Source organism: Sminthopsis crassicaudata, chromosome 2 (assembly GCF_048593235.1).
Source record: "Sminthopsis crassicaudata isolate SCR6 chromosome 2, ASM4859323v1, whole genome shotgun sequence".
NCBI classification, from domain to species: domain Eukaryota; kingdom Metazoa; phylum Chordata; class Mammalia; order Dasyuromorphia; family Dasyuridae; genus Sminthopsis; species Sminthopsis crassicaudata.
Window position 1 is genome coordinate 485,625,531 of NC_133618.1, and position 17,677 is coordinate 485,643,207.

Genomic DNA, 17,677 nt, shown 5'->3' on the forward strand with positions numbered 1-17,677 from the left:
TATTGCCTCCAGGAGAAAATTCAAAATATTGTTTAGTGCTTTATAAACTACCTTTTCAGTCTCCTTATACTTTAATCCCTGATTTGTACTCCTTGATCCAGTGATACTAATCTGACTGTTCCACAAATGAGACATTCCATCTTTCTCAGATCCAGACATTCTCGCTGCATGTCCCCTAATGCCTGAAATGCTCTTCTTCTGCTCTGACAGCTGACCTCCTTGGCTTCCTTTAAGTCCCAATTGGCCTCCTACCTTCTACGGGAAGCCTTCTCCAACTCCTTCTTTCTGTTCAGATTATAAATTCCTTGAGGGCAGGGAGTGCCTTTTGCCTCTTTTTATATCCCTAGGATATAATGCCTAGCATTTAGTAAGTGCTTTATTGATTGGTTAAGAAGTATTTAGGTTAAATTCTAATGCCATTCCTCAATCATGGAGTGGAGTGGATTGCTCTTTTCCCATCAGTATTCTATAAAAGTCTCTTTATCTCTTTTTTCTTTCTTTCTCTTTTTTTCAGCTTGAGGGATAACAACATTTCTGACCTGGGAATCTGCAGGCTGGTTGACCAAGCTCTTCGGTGTGAACAGTTTCAGAAGCTCGCGTAAGTAGGGCTTCCATCACTGAGCTTGATCCTAGCTCCCTGGAGTATGGGTTTCTGACTTTGCGTATAGGACAGGTGTAGGTTAATAGGCAAGTGCAGTTGTTCCTGAGGTTCTTGCTTGTGCCAGCCTTCCTTTCATGCTGTGTGTCTTTCAGGTTGTTCAATAACCAGCTGACAGATGAATGTGCTCACTCTTTGGCCAACCTTCTCAAGTACAAGCAGAACTTCTTGGCACTGAGGTAAGGAAGGGGGATTTATTTCCCTGAGAAATCCCCTAGCCCTACATCCCAACTACTCCACAATGATTTCTCAGTTGATCTAAGTAAGAATCAAGGAGTAGGGCTTATGCTACCAGATTATGATTTGAAATTCCAGTGCTCATGAGCTGCCTGAATACTGGGTAAATTACCATTTTTTGGGCTACCTATTCTTTGCCCCACCAGGGCAAAGAGTCCTTGGGTCATTTCCCCTAGTTCTGTGCCTTATGCAATCTGGGAGTGGTGTTGGTACTGTGCTAAATAAGTGGTAATTACAGGCTTGTTTTGAGATTTTAGTGCCAAATTGTGATGCAAGGATGTCTGTCACATAATCCATTGAAGGTGCATATCTTCTCAGACTTCCTATCTTTTTTTGCACAGAAATAACTCTGTTCAGTTGTAGCTTAGGTAGCACAAACATTAGATCATCTGTGCATCTCTGGTCTGGATCCTCCCAGTATGAAACTCCCTTGATCTCATTTATGTGCTTAGAAACCTAAGAATTTGTTCACCATTTTCAGTTATTTTGCCTTTCTGATTATATGGGAGCATAGATTTAGAGCTGGTAGGGGGTCTTAGAGATCATTGAGACCAACTTTGTCATTTTACAGTGATGGAAAGCCAAGGTTGCCTGTGTATGGGAAACTGAGGCCCAGAGCAATTAAGTGGATAGCCCAAGATCAAGCAAGTAGTAAGTGGCAGAGGCAAAATGTGAATCCAGTGCCTCACTTCAAATCCAGCCCTCTTTCCTCTGTATTACTCTTCTTTTCAGGTTTGAAGAATCATTAAAGTTGGTAAAGCAAATTATCATTTGCCTCCCCTTGTTGTTTGTTGGGCTTGATCTTATTCACTTGCTCCCCTAATCTTATTTCCTCTTATTGTTCTCTGGCCAATTAGCTGAGGTATTCCTATGGGAAGCCAAGGTTGAAGAGGTTGTCCTTAACAGCAAAGAAAAAAAATGGATTCATTGACATAGGTTGAACTCCTAAACAGTTTTGGATAATTTGAAAAACAACAACAAAAACAGAATTTGGAAAGAGCACTGGTTTTGGAACAAGAGAACCTAAGTTCAAATTTCAGCTTTACAATTGATGCAAAGACTCTCTAGTCTTTGGTGTTCCCATCTATAAAATAAGAGTGTTGAACCATCGGATGATCTGTGAGTTTCATTCTAGGTATACCATCCTATACTAATGGTCCCAAGCCAATCTCTGTTATGTGAACTGCAACTCAAAAGCATATGTTCTGTGGTTGTTAGATGGCTCAAATCCTGCCTGAAGGGGCCTCTTGGGGTTCTGGATGTGACTTTTGATTTCTGACTGTTTGGTGCTTTCCTGGTTGAGTCTTTCCCCTCTACTTTGGCTGGGTGTCTGCCAAATTCATAGCATCAATCTCTGGGGAATAAGGGTAGCAGGCTCAGGAAGTTTATAATAAACATGCCTTCATTCTACCAGCTCTTTATGTGGATATTCACATTTTCCTTCCCTTCCCTGTCTCCCATCCCTCTCCAGAACATTTTGTAACAGGTAAGTGCTACCTGAAGTCAGTTTCCAGAAGAGGAAAATGAATCCTAACTGATTGAAGCATGTCTTTGTACAGGCACTGAGTCAGTGACTGAAGCAAAGAGGAACATGACTCATCTCTTCTAGTCTGGCCACTCCCTTACGGATAGGAAGAAACCACCACCTATTTTGACCTTCCCACCCTTCCTGCACCCTTATTATACCCAGCATTCTTTGCTTGATGTTTTTTGGTTTTTTTTTTTTTTTTCCTCTTGCTGGTAGAAAATTAAATTATGTCAGACTTTCAAAGAGGACAGAATGGTCAAGTTAAGAAATGACCATTTTTTTTCTTGCAAAAGAACAGTGACTGAATCCATAGTTAATCCAGAAATTTATCCCTGTCCTCTCCTATCTAATCTGGTCTCCATAAAATGAGCCTGCTGATACCCTTGGCTTGAAGGAAAAACCAGGAGCAATATTCAGATTTTCTGTGCTTTGTAAATGTTAAAGCAATGTAGAAATGTTCAAAGTTAAGATGATTATAAGTAATTCTGTCTGCTTTCAATTTACAATGTGTGAATTAAGATTCCTTTTAAATTCCAGGTTGGGGAACAACCACATTACTGCAGTAGGAGCCAAGGTGTTGGCCGAAGGCCTCAAAGGCAATGACTCTCTTCAGTTTTTGGGGTAGGTTATTCTACTAGGAAAGGGAAGAGGAGGCCATCCAGAGCTTCCACTGGCCAATTTTCAGTTGTTTTAAGTTTCATGCACACTGATATGCACGTATATGTGAATGTATGAATGCATGTATGTATGTATATACCTATTAGAAGTCCATTTCAGACCCAAAGAAATAATAGCCAAATGTTCCTCAGAGGATAAGAGAGAGGACTGACTGACCTTGTGGCTATAATTCCCTGCCTCTTCACAGGCAGCTCATTGTGGACATCTTGAATTGTTAGCAAACTTTTTTTTCTCCTAATATTAAAAATTTCAATTTGTCTCTTTGCAACTTATAGGTTTTGCCCTCTGGGCTAAACACAACAAATCTCCTTCCTTCATGTTAGGAGCATTCAAATGCTGAAGTTGGCTGTCATGGAAGCATCTATTGAAAACTGGGAGGGTCCTTGAAAATCTTCTCATCTATCTGATCCTTTTATTGGGATGATTTCATTCACATGGAGAATTCACTGTAGGAAATTCCTTCTTCCACTGGGGGAGGGGAGTACATTTTATAATTGTAAATTAAAAGTCACCTGGAGGGCTTAGAGGTCAAGTATTGAGGACTGGATTTATTAAATGTAGCATTTGAATGCTGGTCTTTCTAACTCCAAAGCCAGCTCTTCTCTGTGCCCTGCTACCTCTCTATAATCCTTTTGAGTAGTATAATTGTTGGTATAACTCATAATTATGTCATGCTTTCCTTATGTAATGCTTTTCCTTATCTTGAGATAGAGAATGAAATTATTATTAGCCTCATTTTTGCAAGTGAGAAAGTTGAAACCTCAGTCCTTCATTTTATTAGGTTTCAACAGATAGAAAAGGAAGCAGAAATGAAAAAAAGGAAAGGTTGATTATAGATGTTGACTTCTAGGCAAGAGTTAGGATCTAAGGATACCAGGAATTTTCAGTCAGTATTTTATTTGTGAGATTGAAAGGATTTCCTCTCATGCATGGCAAACCCAAAGGAGATAAGAATTAAAGAAAGAGAATGGGAGACTGGGAGTGGGGAAGAGTCCTTGGCTCAGCTGACTACTAGCTGTGTAAAAGTCCCCTTCCCCAAAAAACTCCAATAAACCTGCAAACTAATGCTAACTTTAGGAACTTTAAGAGTAGATTAATATTAATATTTAACAAAAGAGGTGGTAGTTCCATTATGTGTTGATCAGATCCCATCTATAGTGTTGTGTCCAGTTTTGGCTACCATGCTTTAAAAAGGACTTCCATAAATTGGTATATAACAAAATTTTGGATGGCTAAGATATTTAAATGTCATAGGATCTTAGATTAAGACCTCAGAGGCTACTTAGTCTAATGTCTTTATTTTATAGGCAAAGAATAGACGGAAGCTCAGGGAGTTTAGGTAACTTATTCAAGTCATTCAAGTAATAAATAAGAGAAATGAGATCGAAGGAATAAAGGAAGAGGTATTATGGAAATAGAATCAATAGGACTTGGCAACTGATTGGATATGTGATGTGAAGGGAAGAGATGAATTAAAGATTAAAGATTTAAAGATATCAAGATTTTGAGACAGGATAGTTGGGAAGATACTAATACAAAAATAGAAATTGAGAAATTAAGATGAAGAGTAGATTCTGGGGAAAGGAGTTCTATTTTAAACATACTGAATTTGAGAAAATTGACAGAAAACATCTAGATGGAGTTGCCCACTTAGCAGATGGAAGTGTGGAGTAGCTTGGGGTAGAATTTGGGACTGGAATCATAGCTTTACATGGAGGTGATGGTTGAAACTCTGAGAGATAAAATCAATAAAGGACAAAAAGAACAGAAAGGCTAAAGTGGGAGCTTTTTGTGATACTTAGGAAGTGAATGAAAGGAGAAGAATCAGTGAAAGACCAAGAAAAAGTGTTCAGAGAGGTAGGAGGAAAACTAGAAGAAAGTAATGTCACAAAAATTCACATTCTGGATGAAATTTTCATGTCATTCACTTAATGCTAAATGTACCAAGATCTTCTCAGATCTAGCTACTTTACCTCTTTATGAATCCTCAACCTATGTTGGGTTGGAAAGAAAATTCCTTCTTGATTTTTTAAAAAATTTAAATCTAACATTATTATATTGTATAGTGCCTTTGGAGGGGATAAAAGCCAAATGAAGCCTTGTGAATATTTGAGATAGTACTTTTTTCTTTATCCAGGATCATAAGGTAAAATTATTATGCTAACTTACCTGGGTGTTTTTCATTTCAGGCTCTGGGGCAATAAAGTGGGAGACGAAGGAGCCAGGGCACTCGCATCTGCCCTGCAGGATCACCGCAGCTTGAAGTGGCTCAGGTGACACTGGGATCTTAGTCTTGTTGGAGAAGAATTTGGGGTGGGAGAATTTAAGTAGGACTGAGGAAAGGGGGACAACCTAAAATTGTGTCAGATTGGCTATCCAGTGACTGTTGCCCTTTTGTTCCTGTGTTCCATACAGCCTGGTGGGGAACAACATTGGCAGTCTGGGTGCCCAGGCCCTAGCTCTAATGCTAGAGAAGAATGTGTCACTGGAGGAACTCTGGTAGGTACAAAGTATTTACTGTATCCTTATTCCAGGAAGGGACTCCCTGGTGGGGACAAAAGTGCTCAGGGTCAGGTTATTTTATGTAATACTCAACTTTTTATAGGCTACACTTATGGAAGGGAGCAGTTCTTTGTGTAAAGAGTAGATAATCTATCCCTAATTTATGGTAATTTTAGAATGTTAAAGTCTTGCCAGGAAGCCATTTGATCCTGGGGTTCCAGAAGGAAATATTTAAAACAAGCACGAAATGATACAAATATTAGACAAAACAATTTGCCAGAAAAAGCCTGCTTCAAGTCCAGGATGGCCACTTTTAGTGAGCTTGCTGGTTAAAAGGGGAATTGCCCCATCTGTAGACTTCTCTGTATATCAAAAACAGAGAAGCAAAGAAGTGAGCAGAAATTTACTTGATATCATTGCAAATATAATTCCTTCTTAATTTTTTTTTTACATACTTCTAATTTTTCTTGGTAACCTTACGGAATTTGTTGCAGGTGGAGTCTTTGCTTAAAAAATATAGGTACAATTCTATTTACAAGCAGCAATGATGAGAACTAGATAAGGGGTACCTAAATGAAATTAGGATTAATTGTGGTCTAGTGTCAGGTTCGGGGTACAGGGAATCAAATAGAGCTCCCCGTAACCCCTTTGAATTTGGCACAAAGATACAGAGTTAAATGAGGCCTAGTGGCAGCACAAGAGTCCTCTGTAAAGGAATTTACAGACCTGAAAACCTAGATTGATAAAAGAGGTTTATTATGAGGTTTGGAAGTAAGGTTAAAAGGTAGGAAAACAGCAGAGCTAGGGTTGGTTCTGGTGGGCAGAAATCCTTGACATGACCAGCATAAGGATGCCATGTTTGGGATCTCTGCAAAGAGTGGACTCTAGTTTGGCCCTTTTTATAATAGGGGGCTTTGGATAATCTGAAGGGGTTTGTGGGTAGAGTCTCAGGTTGGCTTCTGGCTTGAGTTAGAATTTGAATAAAATTCCATGGGTTTTTAGATAAGGAGGAAACTGTTTGGGCTTGGGGTGGGGCAGAGTCCCTGAGGCAGAGTCCAAGGAGATTTTAAGAGTTTTGGGGTTTCTTCATCAACAATATATAAACTTGTTTTTTATACTGTGATCCCTTCACAAAAAATGGAAAGAAATTTCTTTTCTACATCACATCAATTAGCAACAAATTTCCCTTTTCTCAATTTCTCATTTTTTTTTTTAATCAATAAGAATTTATTATTGTTAAATTTTATTTTTTTAATTAACAAAACTCTTCCATTTCCTTCTTCTCTCCCCTTAAGAATAAAAGAAAAACTAAATCCCTATTATAAACATGTATAATCAAACAAATATCCACATTGACCATTTACAGAAAAAATATAAATATATACACACATATTGTATAGTTATATGTACATTATACATATATTTCTATGTGTGTGCACACACATATGCCACACACACACACACACACACACACAGAGAGAGAGAGAGAGAGAGAGAGAGAGAGAGAGAGAGAGAGAGAGAGAGAGAGAGAGAGAGAATGTGTATACACATCATTCTGTACTCTGGGTTTTACTCCTTTCCTCAGGAGGTAAGCAATACATTTCATCATTACCCTTTGAAATTGCGATTGATCATTATGCTAATCAGAGCTTCAAAGAGTTGATGATATTTTTTGTCATTGAATAAATTGCTCTGGTTCTTTTCATTTCACTCTGTATCAATTTATATGTCTTCCCAGATTTCTCTGTAATCATTTCATTCATTATTTCTTATAGCACAATGGTATTTCATTACATTTATAAATTATAACTCATCTTGCTTTTTCCCAAAGATTCCCTCAGATTCCAATTCTTTGCTATCTCAAAAGGAATTATAAATATTTTTCTACATCCTTACTTAGTATTTGTTTTGCTTAGGACAAATTCTTTCTTTAATTTTCCCTCCCTGTAGTTCCACCTTCGCCTACTTCCCCTACTTCTCTCTGAGTGAAATGTATTTACATACCTAAATATGTGGGTATTTGTTATTCCTTTGCTTGATTCAGATGGCAATGAAGTTTCAAGTGTGATCTTTCCCCATCCTTTCCCCTTTGTTTACATAATAATTTCAACTTGCAATACCTAATATAATTCCCCCCAACTTTTCTTTCCCTTTCTCTTTCCATTCTCTTCCTTCCCCCCAACACCTTCAGTGTTTTACTTTTCCCCCTCTATTTCCATTCTTCTTTTAAGATCATCAAAACATAACAGAACCACTGCTGGGCCTTCTATCTAATTAGACTTCCTCCAAAACCCTTGATGTTGATAAAGTTCAGAAAGGACATGTATTATTTCCTCCCATCAGAGTGTAAGTTGTTTATCCTTGTTTAGTCCCTTATTTTTCATTCATGCTTAACCTTTTTCTTTTTTCCTCTTAACTCCTATATTAGAACTTCAAAGTTTCTATTTACTCTGGGGGTTTTTTTTGGTCAAGAATGCTTGGAAAAATCATTAAAGGCTCATTTTTCCTCTGTAGGATTATACTTAATTTTTCTGGGTAAGTTATTCTCAGCTGAAAGCATGTAAATATCCTTTGCATTCTGAAATACTGTCAATTCTGAGCTCTCTACTTCTTTCTAGTGGTGGCTGCTAAATTGTGTGATTTTGACTATGACTTCTCAATGCTTGAATTTTTTTTTTTTTTAAATTGGAATATCTGAATTTGGACTATAATGTTATGTTCCTAGGAGCTTTCATTTTTCAGTTTCTTTTTTTAGTAGATAATTGATGGATTCTTTGTATTTATACTTTATTCCTTTTTTTTTTTTCCTAAGAAATCTGGTTAGTTTTAAGATTTCTTGAAATAAAATGTCTAAGTTTTAAATTTTTATTTTTGTCATAGCTTTCAGATAATTCCAAGATTTTTAATTTTTTCTCCATCTTCTTTCCATGTCTTTTGTTTTTGCTATAAGATGCCTTACATACTTTTTTTTTTTTTTCAGCCTTTGGACTTTGTTTTGATGTTTATTGTTGTTTCATGGAATTCTTGGTTTCTCTTTGTTCTATTCTAATTTTCTTTAAAATAATTTTTTTTATTTAAAACTAAATAAAAAAATAAGAAAAAGCAAAATAGAAAAAAAGAAAAAAAATTGTCATGTGCCCAGCAGAACATCAGTGAGGATTTGAAATATGTACCAATAAATTTCCATTTCAAGAAAGCATATATAACAAGTGGAGACATTATATTCAATGGCTATTCATTTTTTCTTCGCTTCCTTGTAAGTAATTCTTTTGTTCTCTGCTGTACACTTTTTCTTTATTCTTTTTTTCCTTTTTCATCTCCCCATCTCTCCTAAGCAAGTGTGGATATATTTATACATATGTACATACATACATAATACATTCACACCCACACACTCACAGGCACACATATATTTATATATACATAATATATACATATACCTACATGCACACACCCATATATACATATACATTTATACATACATAGATATATGCATCTAAAACAATATAATATTTCTGACATGTAATATAGATTTCTTTCTTGATTGAATCTTTAAGTTTGACTTTGTCTGAGATCAGTGATTACTAACCACTAATACATTCTACTCCTGATCCTTGTTATTGTGTTTGTACAGCTCTAATTTCCTAACCTTGCTAACTTTAGTTCTAGTCCTCAAATTGCCTTATTAATCTCCCACTATCCATGGATCCCTCCCAAATTTTCTCCCCTCAACTTTTCCCTCCCTCTTTATCCCATTCCAATTAATCTACAAACCTTATCCCATTCCCCCTAATCTACACACTATCCTATACCATCTTATCCTATTCCCTCTTCCCCTTATTTCATTCTAGATTTTGGAAGGTGTTATACTCTTTATGGTATATATATATATAAGTATTGTTCCCTATTTAATTCATTCCCAATGAAAGTAGATTTTCAGAACTATCAGCCTCCTCCCCTATCTAGTACTTGGTGTTGGTTCTTCCTCTGCACCTCATTTGTATAACATAATTACTATTTTTACCTTTTCCTAGATACTTTTGCTTTTTTAGAGTCAGATCATACTCAGCTTTCTTTCTTTCTTTTTTTAAAATTAATTTTATAATTATAATTTTTTGACAGTACATATGCATGAGTAATTTTTTTTTCTTTTTCCAACATTATCCCTTGTATTCATTTTTCCAAATTTTCCCCTCCCTCCCTCTACTCCCTCCCCTAGATGACAGGCAATCCCATACATTTTACATGTGTTACAGTATAACCTAGATACAATATATGTGTATAAATACCATTTTCTTGTTGCATGGTAAGAATTGGATTCCGAAGTTATAAGTAACCTAGGTAGAAATACAATAGTGCAAACATTTTACACTCATTTCCCAGTGTTCCTTCTCTGGGTGTAGCTGTTTCTGTCCATCATTGATCAACTGGAACTGAATTCAGGATCTTCTTTATGTTGAAGATATATAATGATCTCCTAGTTCTGCTCATTTCACTCAGCATCAGTTGATGTAAGTCTCTCCAAGCCTCTCTGTATTCATCCTGCTGGTCATTTCTTACAGAACAATAATATTCCATAACCTTCATATGCCACAATTTACCCAACCATTCTCCAATTGATGGACATCCATTCATTTTCCAGTTTCTAGCCACTACAAAAAGGGTTGCCATAAACATTTTGGCACACACAGGTCCCTTTCCCCTCTTTAGTATTTCCTTGGGGTATAAGCCCAGTAGTAACACTGCTGAATCAAAGGGTATGCACAGTTTGATAACTTTTTGGGCATAGTTCCAAATTGCTCTCCAGAATGGCTGGATTCTTTCACAACTCCACCAACAATGCATCAGTGTCCCGGTTTTCCCACATCCTCTCCAACATTCATCATTATCTTTTCCTGTCATCTTAGTCAATCTGACAGGTGTGTAATGATATCTCAGAGTTGTCTTAATTTGCATTTCTCTAATTAGTCATACTCAGCTTTCTTTTGGACTACCCAATTACTCATGGTTACATGGTTTATATTTCCACATAAAAATAAAACAAAACAAAAAACTAGTTAATCCTTGTTTGGCCCCTTAAAATTAGTCTTTGATATTGGCTTTTACATGTTAAATTTTCTATTGAATTCAGGTTTGATTGAGGCAAAATCCTGAAAATTCTATTCTATTATTTCAGGAACTTATTGTTTGAGCAAAATTTTGTACCAAGTGTATAGTCTATTTATTTAAAAAAAAAAAGAAAAGATAAAAAGAAAACCTCTAATTAAAAAAAAAATTATTCTAGAAATTCTATTTGCATTTGGTCCAAACTACATAATAGTTTTTTATGAGGCCCCAGACCCCCCCTCTCTCTCCCCCCCCATCCTTTTTGTTAGCTTATCTCACTAGCTTACTTTCTGACTTTAGATTTCTATATTAGGACTAGATTCTAAGCATTAATGGAGGGAAGGTCTGAGCTAATCCTATTGCTGCTTTCTTGGAGTATTGAGGGTTTTGTTATTTTCAGATCTCATTTAGGTGGAGATCCCCAAAAGCTTTCAAAGTGGAGTGGCCCAGGGTTGTCTGATCACTGCTCTTCTGATCTGAGTTTCTGAGTCCTTTAAGTTCCTGATTTGCGTTTGCATTTTAGCAATAATAAATTGCTGCTAGACTCTGCAACTGCCAGCTAGTTGGAAAGCTGTTAGTTCAGAGTAATAGAACTATAGACTTTTGGTTTGGATTCCTTCTCTGGAAGGACCAGAACTAAGATCTGCTATGTTCTTGGGGCTTCAAGCCACCCAGCTCCTGCTTGTTTCTCAGTTTGCTTCTTGTTCAGTACACTGTCCAAAGCCTGTGGACATGATCTCCCATGATATACCATTGATCCCCACTGCCGTCCACTCTGGTTCTGTAACTGGATAGTGAGTGACAAACTGGCAGCTGGAATGCTCTGAGGGGGAACATCTGGCCAGACCTCATCCCTAAGTTCATAGAACTCTGTCTCCCTTTGTTGAACCAGGCTTGACAAGTTGTGGGGACCTTTTCTTGGATTTTCCCATCAAAATTTGGTTACCTACATTTTTTAGATTTGTTTAGAGGAGTTTTGGGGGAAAAGTAAGGGAGCTTGCTGAACTTCTTCTTCCAATTCTACTATCCCCATCCTCATTCCCTCAGTGCCTTCTTCATTAAGAAGTAGGTCTTAGAGTGCTTCCTATGTATGCTACACAAAAAAACAGCATGAGAAGGTTAGAGTATCACTAGTTTTTAGAGAAGGAAGTTTTACTTAAAGGCAGTGGAAGGTAAGACAACACTGAATGACTTACATTATTGATCATGTAAACTCCAGAGTTATAGTCCAATGGGAGGAGTCTAACTGATGTCTTCATCAATCCTTTCTTCTTGTTTTTCTCTTCTATTCTTTGCTGGTTTTGGGGGGTGGGAGTAGGATTGGGAAGCTGGACGTAGTTTTCTCTCTGCTGTCTTTCATGGCTCTCCAAAGGTTTGATAGCAGGTCTGTCTCGTGTATAGGTTTTACTTTTAGCACAGGAGGGATACTGTGATATATATTGTAAAGCACACTTGACTTTGAGTCAGGAGAACTGAGCTCATGCTCAAAGTCTATGATTGATGAATCATATGAACTTGAACATGAGCTAGGCACTTACCCTCTGTTTCTGGGAGCTTCTTTGGTAAGTGGTTTTTGAGCTGTAACATGCTATATAAATAGAAGTGATTTTTCTTAGCATTTTAGGAGTAGGTCCCAGACACTTTAGAAAACATGCATGTCCATCCATGATTTCATCCATTTTTCTAAATGTCAGGCAGCAGTCAGGCAAGGTTGGGGGAATAGGTTAAAAATTACAGGAATCTAAGCCAGCATCTATAATTCCTTTAGATCACTGATGCTTAGGCAGCATTTTTCTTTCTTGTTATGTTGTTGTATTGGGAATGAATGTTACAGTGACTTTATGGTCCTGAGTATTTTGAGTACATTGTAGAATACATTGTAGAAAAGTCTCTTACTTTGATCTGGGCTACCTTAAAAATTTTGCATTTTTTTCTCCCTATGCCATAGCTGTTATATCTCCCAAAAAACTTCATCCTTATTTTGTATATAGTTATATCTTCAAATATTGTTCCCGAAAAAATATGAGCTCCCTGAGAATTAGAGAAGTTTCATTTTTGACTTTATGTCCCTAGTATCTACCACAGTGATTGGAATTGATTGATGGGAAACTGGGCTTTTGAAGACCTTATAGCACCATGTTGTGAGAGGGAAGTTGATCCAGAGTGAAAATTGAGCCATAAATAATTTTCATATATGTAATCCCTGATCATAAGGTCCCAGAATCTCAGAGTTGTAAGGAACCTTTTCTAGCCCAACCTAGACTTAAACCAGAATTCCTGCAGCAGTGTACCCTCAAATTGTTATTTAAAGGTCCTCAAATTGTTTTTAAAGGCTTCTAGGTAGAGGAATTCACTACCTTCCAAGGCATTTGATTAGAGGAGATGATATGTATAAAAGTATCTGAAAATTAAATCCTTTTTTTTTTTTTTTTTTTTTTTTTTTTTTTGAGATGGGGCATTTTTAACAAATCAGGAGAAAAAATGTAATATGAGATGTATCTGTTGACCTGAGTCAGAAGGCAGGAGGGCCTACAGTTCAGGGAATGTTATGGAGATAAAATTGGTTTCCTTTCCACAATTCTTTCCTTTCTCCAATCTATCCTTCACACAGCTGCCACTGACCTTCCAAAAGCACGGCATGGGTATGGTGTTCCCCTATTCAATAAACTAGAGTAGTTTTCTGTTACCTTTGAGATAAAATATAGACTCCTTTGTTGGATACTTAAAGTCCTTCATAATCTATCTCCGACTACTTTTTCAGCTTAATTCAACATTATACCTCTTTTCTGTCTCTGTCTCTCTGTCTTTCTCCCTCTTTCCTTCCTTCCCTCCCTCCCTCTGTGTGTGTGTGTGTGTGTGTGTGTGTGTGTCTGTCTGTCTCTGTCTGTCTGTCTCTTTCTCTCTCTCTTTCTCTCCACCTCCCTTACCCCCCCTACCCCAGACTGACCTTCTGCATAGTATTTTATCTCCATAACATTGCCTGAACTGAAGGCCCTCCTACCTTCTCTGAAATCATGCTGCTGATTGTTTCTTTCTGAACAATAATATTCCATAACATTCATATACCATAACTTATTCAGCCACTCTCCAACTGATGGGGATCCATTCAGTTTCCAGTTTTAAAGAGATCATTAGTAATTTTATAAAGAGTAATTTTCAGTTGATTGATGAAGTCAGAAGCCAGAAATCTGGCAGTTCAGAAGTAAGGGAGATGACAGGAAATAAAGGCACAAATAGACTTTTTGCCTAGTAGTTCTGCTATAAAAGGGTGGAGAGAAATTATTTGATAGCTTGAGGCGATGGTAGGATTAAATGTGTTTTTTTTTAAAGCATGGAAAATATCCTGGGTTGTTCTTAGGCAACTAGGAATGAAGCAGTAGATAGAAACTAAAGATAGGGGCAGCTAGGTGGCGCAGTGGATAGTATCAGCCCTGAAGTCAGGAGGACCTGACACTTAACACTTCCTGGGCAAGTCACTTAACCCCAACTGCCCTCAGGGAAAAAGAAAGAAAGAAAGAAAGAAAGAAAGAAAGAAAGAAAGAAAGAAAGAAAGAAAGAAAGAAAGAAAGAAAGAAAGAAAGAAAGAAAGAAAGAAAGAAAGAAAGAAAGAAAGAAAGAAAGAAAGAAAGAAAGAAAGAAAGAAGAAAGAAAGAAAGAGAAAGGAAGAAAGAAAGGAAGGAAGAAAGAAAGGAAGAAAGGAAGGAAGAAAGGAAGAAAGAAAGAAAGAAAGAAAGAAAGAAAGAAAGAAAGAAAGAAAGAAAGAAAGAAAGAAAGAAAGAAAGAAAGAAAGAAAGAAAGAAAGAAAGAAAGAAAGAAAGAAAGGAAGGAAGGAAGGAAGGAAGAAAGGAAGAAAGGAAGAAAGGAAGAAAGGAAGAAAGGAAGAAAGGAAGAAACTAAAGATAATAGAGATGGCTAGGAAGGATTTGGGGAGCATTTTGCCTAAGAAGATCCAGAGGAAATTGAATTTTGCCTAGCTTTTCTCTGAACTCTTTGAAATGTTTTCTCGAAATCTAGGATATATGTCAGACTATGACCACTTTAATAATTCTCTATAATAATTGTTATTCTTTTCTATAATAATTGCTAAGATGGAATGGTGACTTCATAAAGTTCCTATGATTTTCATCTCTGCAATTAGTTCCTGTTTATTGATTAGAACCAGAATTTGAATTCAAGTTTCTCCTTTTCAATTTTTTCCTTTTTAACTGAATGGTAAAATTATCATAATAGATTTCAAATTATTAGCAATTTTGACACTGGCAGAGAGAACACTAATAAATGTCTGGATAATTTGAAATTCCCAATCACTATTAAGATGCCTGACTTGGGATCTGTTTCCTGAACATCTCATTTATTTCCTATTTCTTTTAAGGTGGTCAGTAGCATAATTTTTTTACAATTTTTAAAAATTGCTTTTACTTTACTAACATTTACAAAGAAATGTCTCCCTATTCTAATGAATGGGCCATGTAATAAAGAATTTTTTAAAAGAGAAAGAAAGTTTGGTAAAATTAATACATTAACCAAGTCTGCAATGTTCTATACCTGTACTCTCTTACCTCTGTAAAGATGGAAGGGAGGTACATTTTCTCCTCTCTTTTTGAGGCCAAACATGATTCTAATAATTATACCGAGTTCAATTTGCTTAATGCTGATATAGTTGTTCTTTTCATTGAAGACATTATCTCATTATTTTCATATTCCTACTTTTTAAACTTTTCATAAATTAAAGTAAGTCTTTCCATAAATCTCTCCCTTTTTTATATCCATTATTTCTTATGATACAGTAACATTCTATTCCTGTATTATGATTTGTTTGATCATACTCCGCTGTTCTATTTATAATATTGCTTTTGTTTCTGCTTCATGTTGACCTTTATTCATAAGCTCTAGACCCTGGGTTTTTGCATATTTCTTTCTAGTCAATTAAATTCAACAAGAATTTAATATACACCTACTCTCTGTTAGGTACTGGGGGTTACAAACATAATGATCCCATTATTATGGGGCTTAATACAGATAAATAAGTATGAAATATATATAAAGTGACAAAAAAGTACCCAGGGTTAGGGAAAACACTGAAAACTGAGGGAGAAAGCCCCCTTGTAGTCAGCTGCCTTTGAGATTGCAAGAGGCAGTTCTGAGGAGGGAGAGTGTTCCGACGTGAGAGACAGTCTGAGCAAAACCACAGAACAGAAGATGAAGTGCGATGTTTAGAAAACTATACATGAATGTATGTATATATAATTAAACATTAGTGCGTGCATAATGAAATCTTGGCCATTTTAAAGGGTCAGATTATGAAGGACTTAAAATACCAAACAGATGTATTTGTGTTTTATCCCAGATCCCCTAAAGTTCTTGGGTGGGGGAAGAGCTGTGGTTAGATCCAGCCTTTAGGAATGTATTACTTTATTAGCAGCTCAGGGGATTGATTGGAGGAAGGAGAGACTAGAAGTAAGGAGACAAATTAGGAGGCTTCTTCACAACACCATAGGAAAAGTAAAGAGTATAGCTGGCTTTTTAATTATAAAAATTATGAGAGCTACATAGTCTAAAAAAGCATTGCTATATAGTGAATGTAGTTTTGGGCTTGTAGCCAAGACTTTGAACCCTGCGTCAGACATTTACAACCCATGTTGTCTCTGATTAATTACTATTTATTTATTGTTACTGTTATTTTATTTATTTACTTATTATTTATTTAATTTCTCTCTGTTCCCCACCCTGTAAAATGGAGGTATCATAATACCTACTTTACAGAGTTGTTATGTTCAAGTGAGAGGAAGCAAATATTTTTGCAAACTTTAAAAGCTATTAGCTATTCTAATCTCTATCATCATTATCACCACCACCATTATCATCTTCATCATCATCATCATCATCATTTTCATCATTCTATAATGCTACTTGTCTTTCTCCTTCTTATCTTGTTCATATTTTCTTATTTTTATTGATTTTTCTTTGCATCACCTTTATTTCCAAATATTCCTTCCTTTTTCCATAATCAGAAAACCAGAGAAGCATTTCAGTAAAACCTACCAACATATCAACCTATTTAGCAATATTTTCGATATTTTTCTCCTTTCCATTCCCATCAGCCACGAAGGGAAGGAGCTATATTTTCTCATGCCCAGGATAAAATTTGGTTACTATAATCTCACATTGTTCAGTTTGTATTTTGTTTGACTTTTCTGTTGTTATAGTTATTAAATGTGATTGTTTTTTCTGGTTCTGTATATTTACCTCTGCATCTGTTTAAGCATTGCCAATTGGGTGTCTGCAGTGTTTTCTAATGTTTTGCACAGTACAAAAAGTTCTGGTAAGAATATTTTGCTATATGTAGGGTTTTTTCTTTGGGGTTATTGTGTTAATTTTGAAATTTGAATGTGTTAATTTTGAAATTTGAATGGTTTTTCAGAATCATTTTTTAGTCATGTGTTTTATCCCACCCCAAGCTAATGATAACTTTTGGGTAAAATCAATATCTCCTGTTCACTTTACATTTAACTAAATGTTATGTATTATGAATAGATATCTGAAGCCATGAATTTTATTGCTGGCTTCTTCCTTGGATTTTGCCTATTGTGAATTTCTGAGGAATTTCTACTATTTTTCTTTTATCTGCTTTGTTGGTACTCTTAATGATATCTAGCTTTCTGACACTTTTTTTTTCTCTTCTTTATTTTCAGTCCTTATTATGTATACTCCATCCTGCACCAAAGACCATAATTCTGATATTTTAAATCCTAGTCCAGAATGCAAATCTTATTTTCATATAGTATCTCCTCCAGCATTTCTCAAATAAGCCTTTTTCTTCTAGATGCCTTTCCTTTTAGGGATTAATTTGGTTCTGGCTAAGAAATAGAATGGTAGATCAGTGGAATAGGTTAGGTACATAAGACATAGTCAGTGACTATAGTAATCTATTGTTTGATAAACTCATAGACAACAGTTTCTGGGGTAAA

General features: G+C 36.1%; 1 protein-coding gene across 4 annotated transcripts in view; it reads left to right on the top strand.

Annotated features, from left to right (window-relative positions):
* The window catches only part of NOD2 (nucleotide binding oligomerization domain containing 2), a 44,624-nt gene that overhangs the window by 17,844 nt on the left and 9,103 nt on the right, over positions 1-17,677 (top strand). For 2 of the 4 annotated variants that reach the window (XM_074293365.1, XM_074293366.1), the window contains exons 5-9: positions 515-598; positions 754-837; positions 2,961-3,044; positions 5,291-5,374; positions 5,517-5,600. In XM_074293365.1, coding sequence (XP_074149466.1) covers positions 515-598; positions 754-837; positions 2,961-3,044; positions 5,291-5,374; positions 5,517-5,600 — 420 coding nt within the window. Of the gene's footprint in view, positions 1-514; positions 601-753; positions 838-1,466; positions 1,664-2,960; positions 3,045-5,290; positions 5,375-5,516; positions 5,601-17,677 lie in introns of those variants that run through there. The other 2 variants (XM_074293367.1, XR_012486824.1) reach the window with 2 other exon arrangements.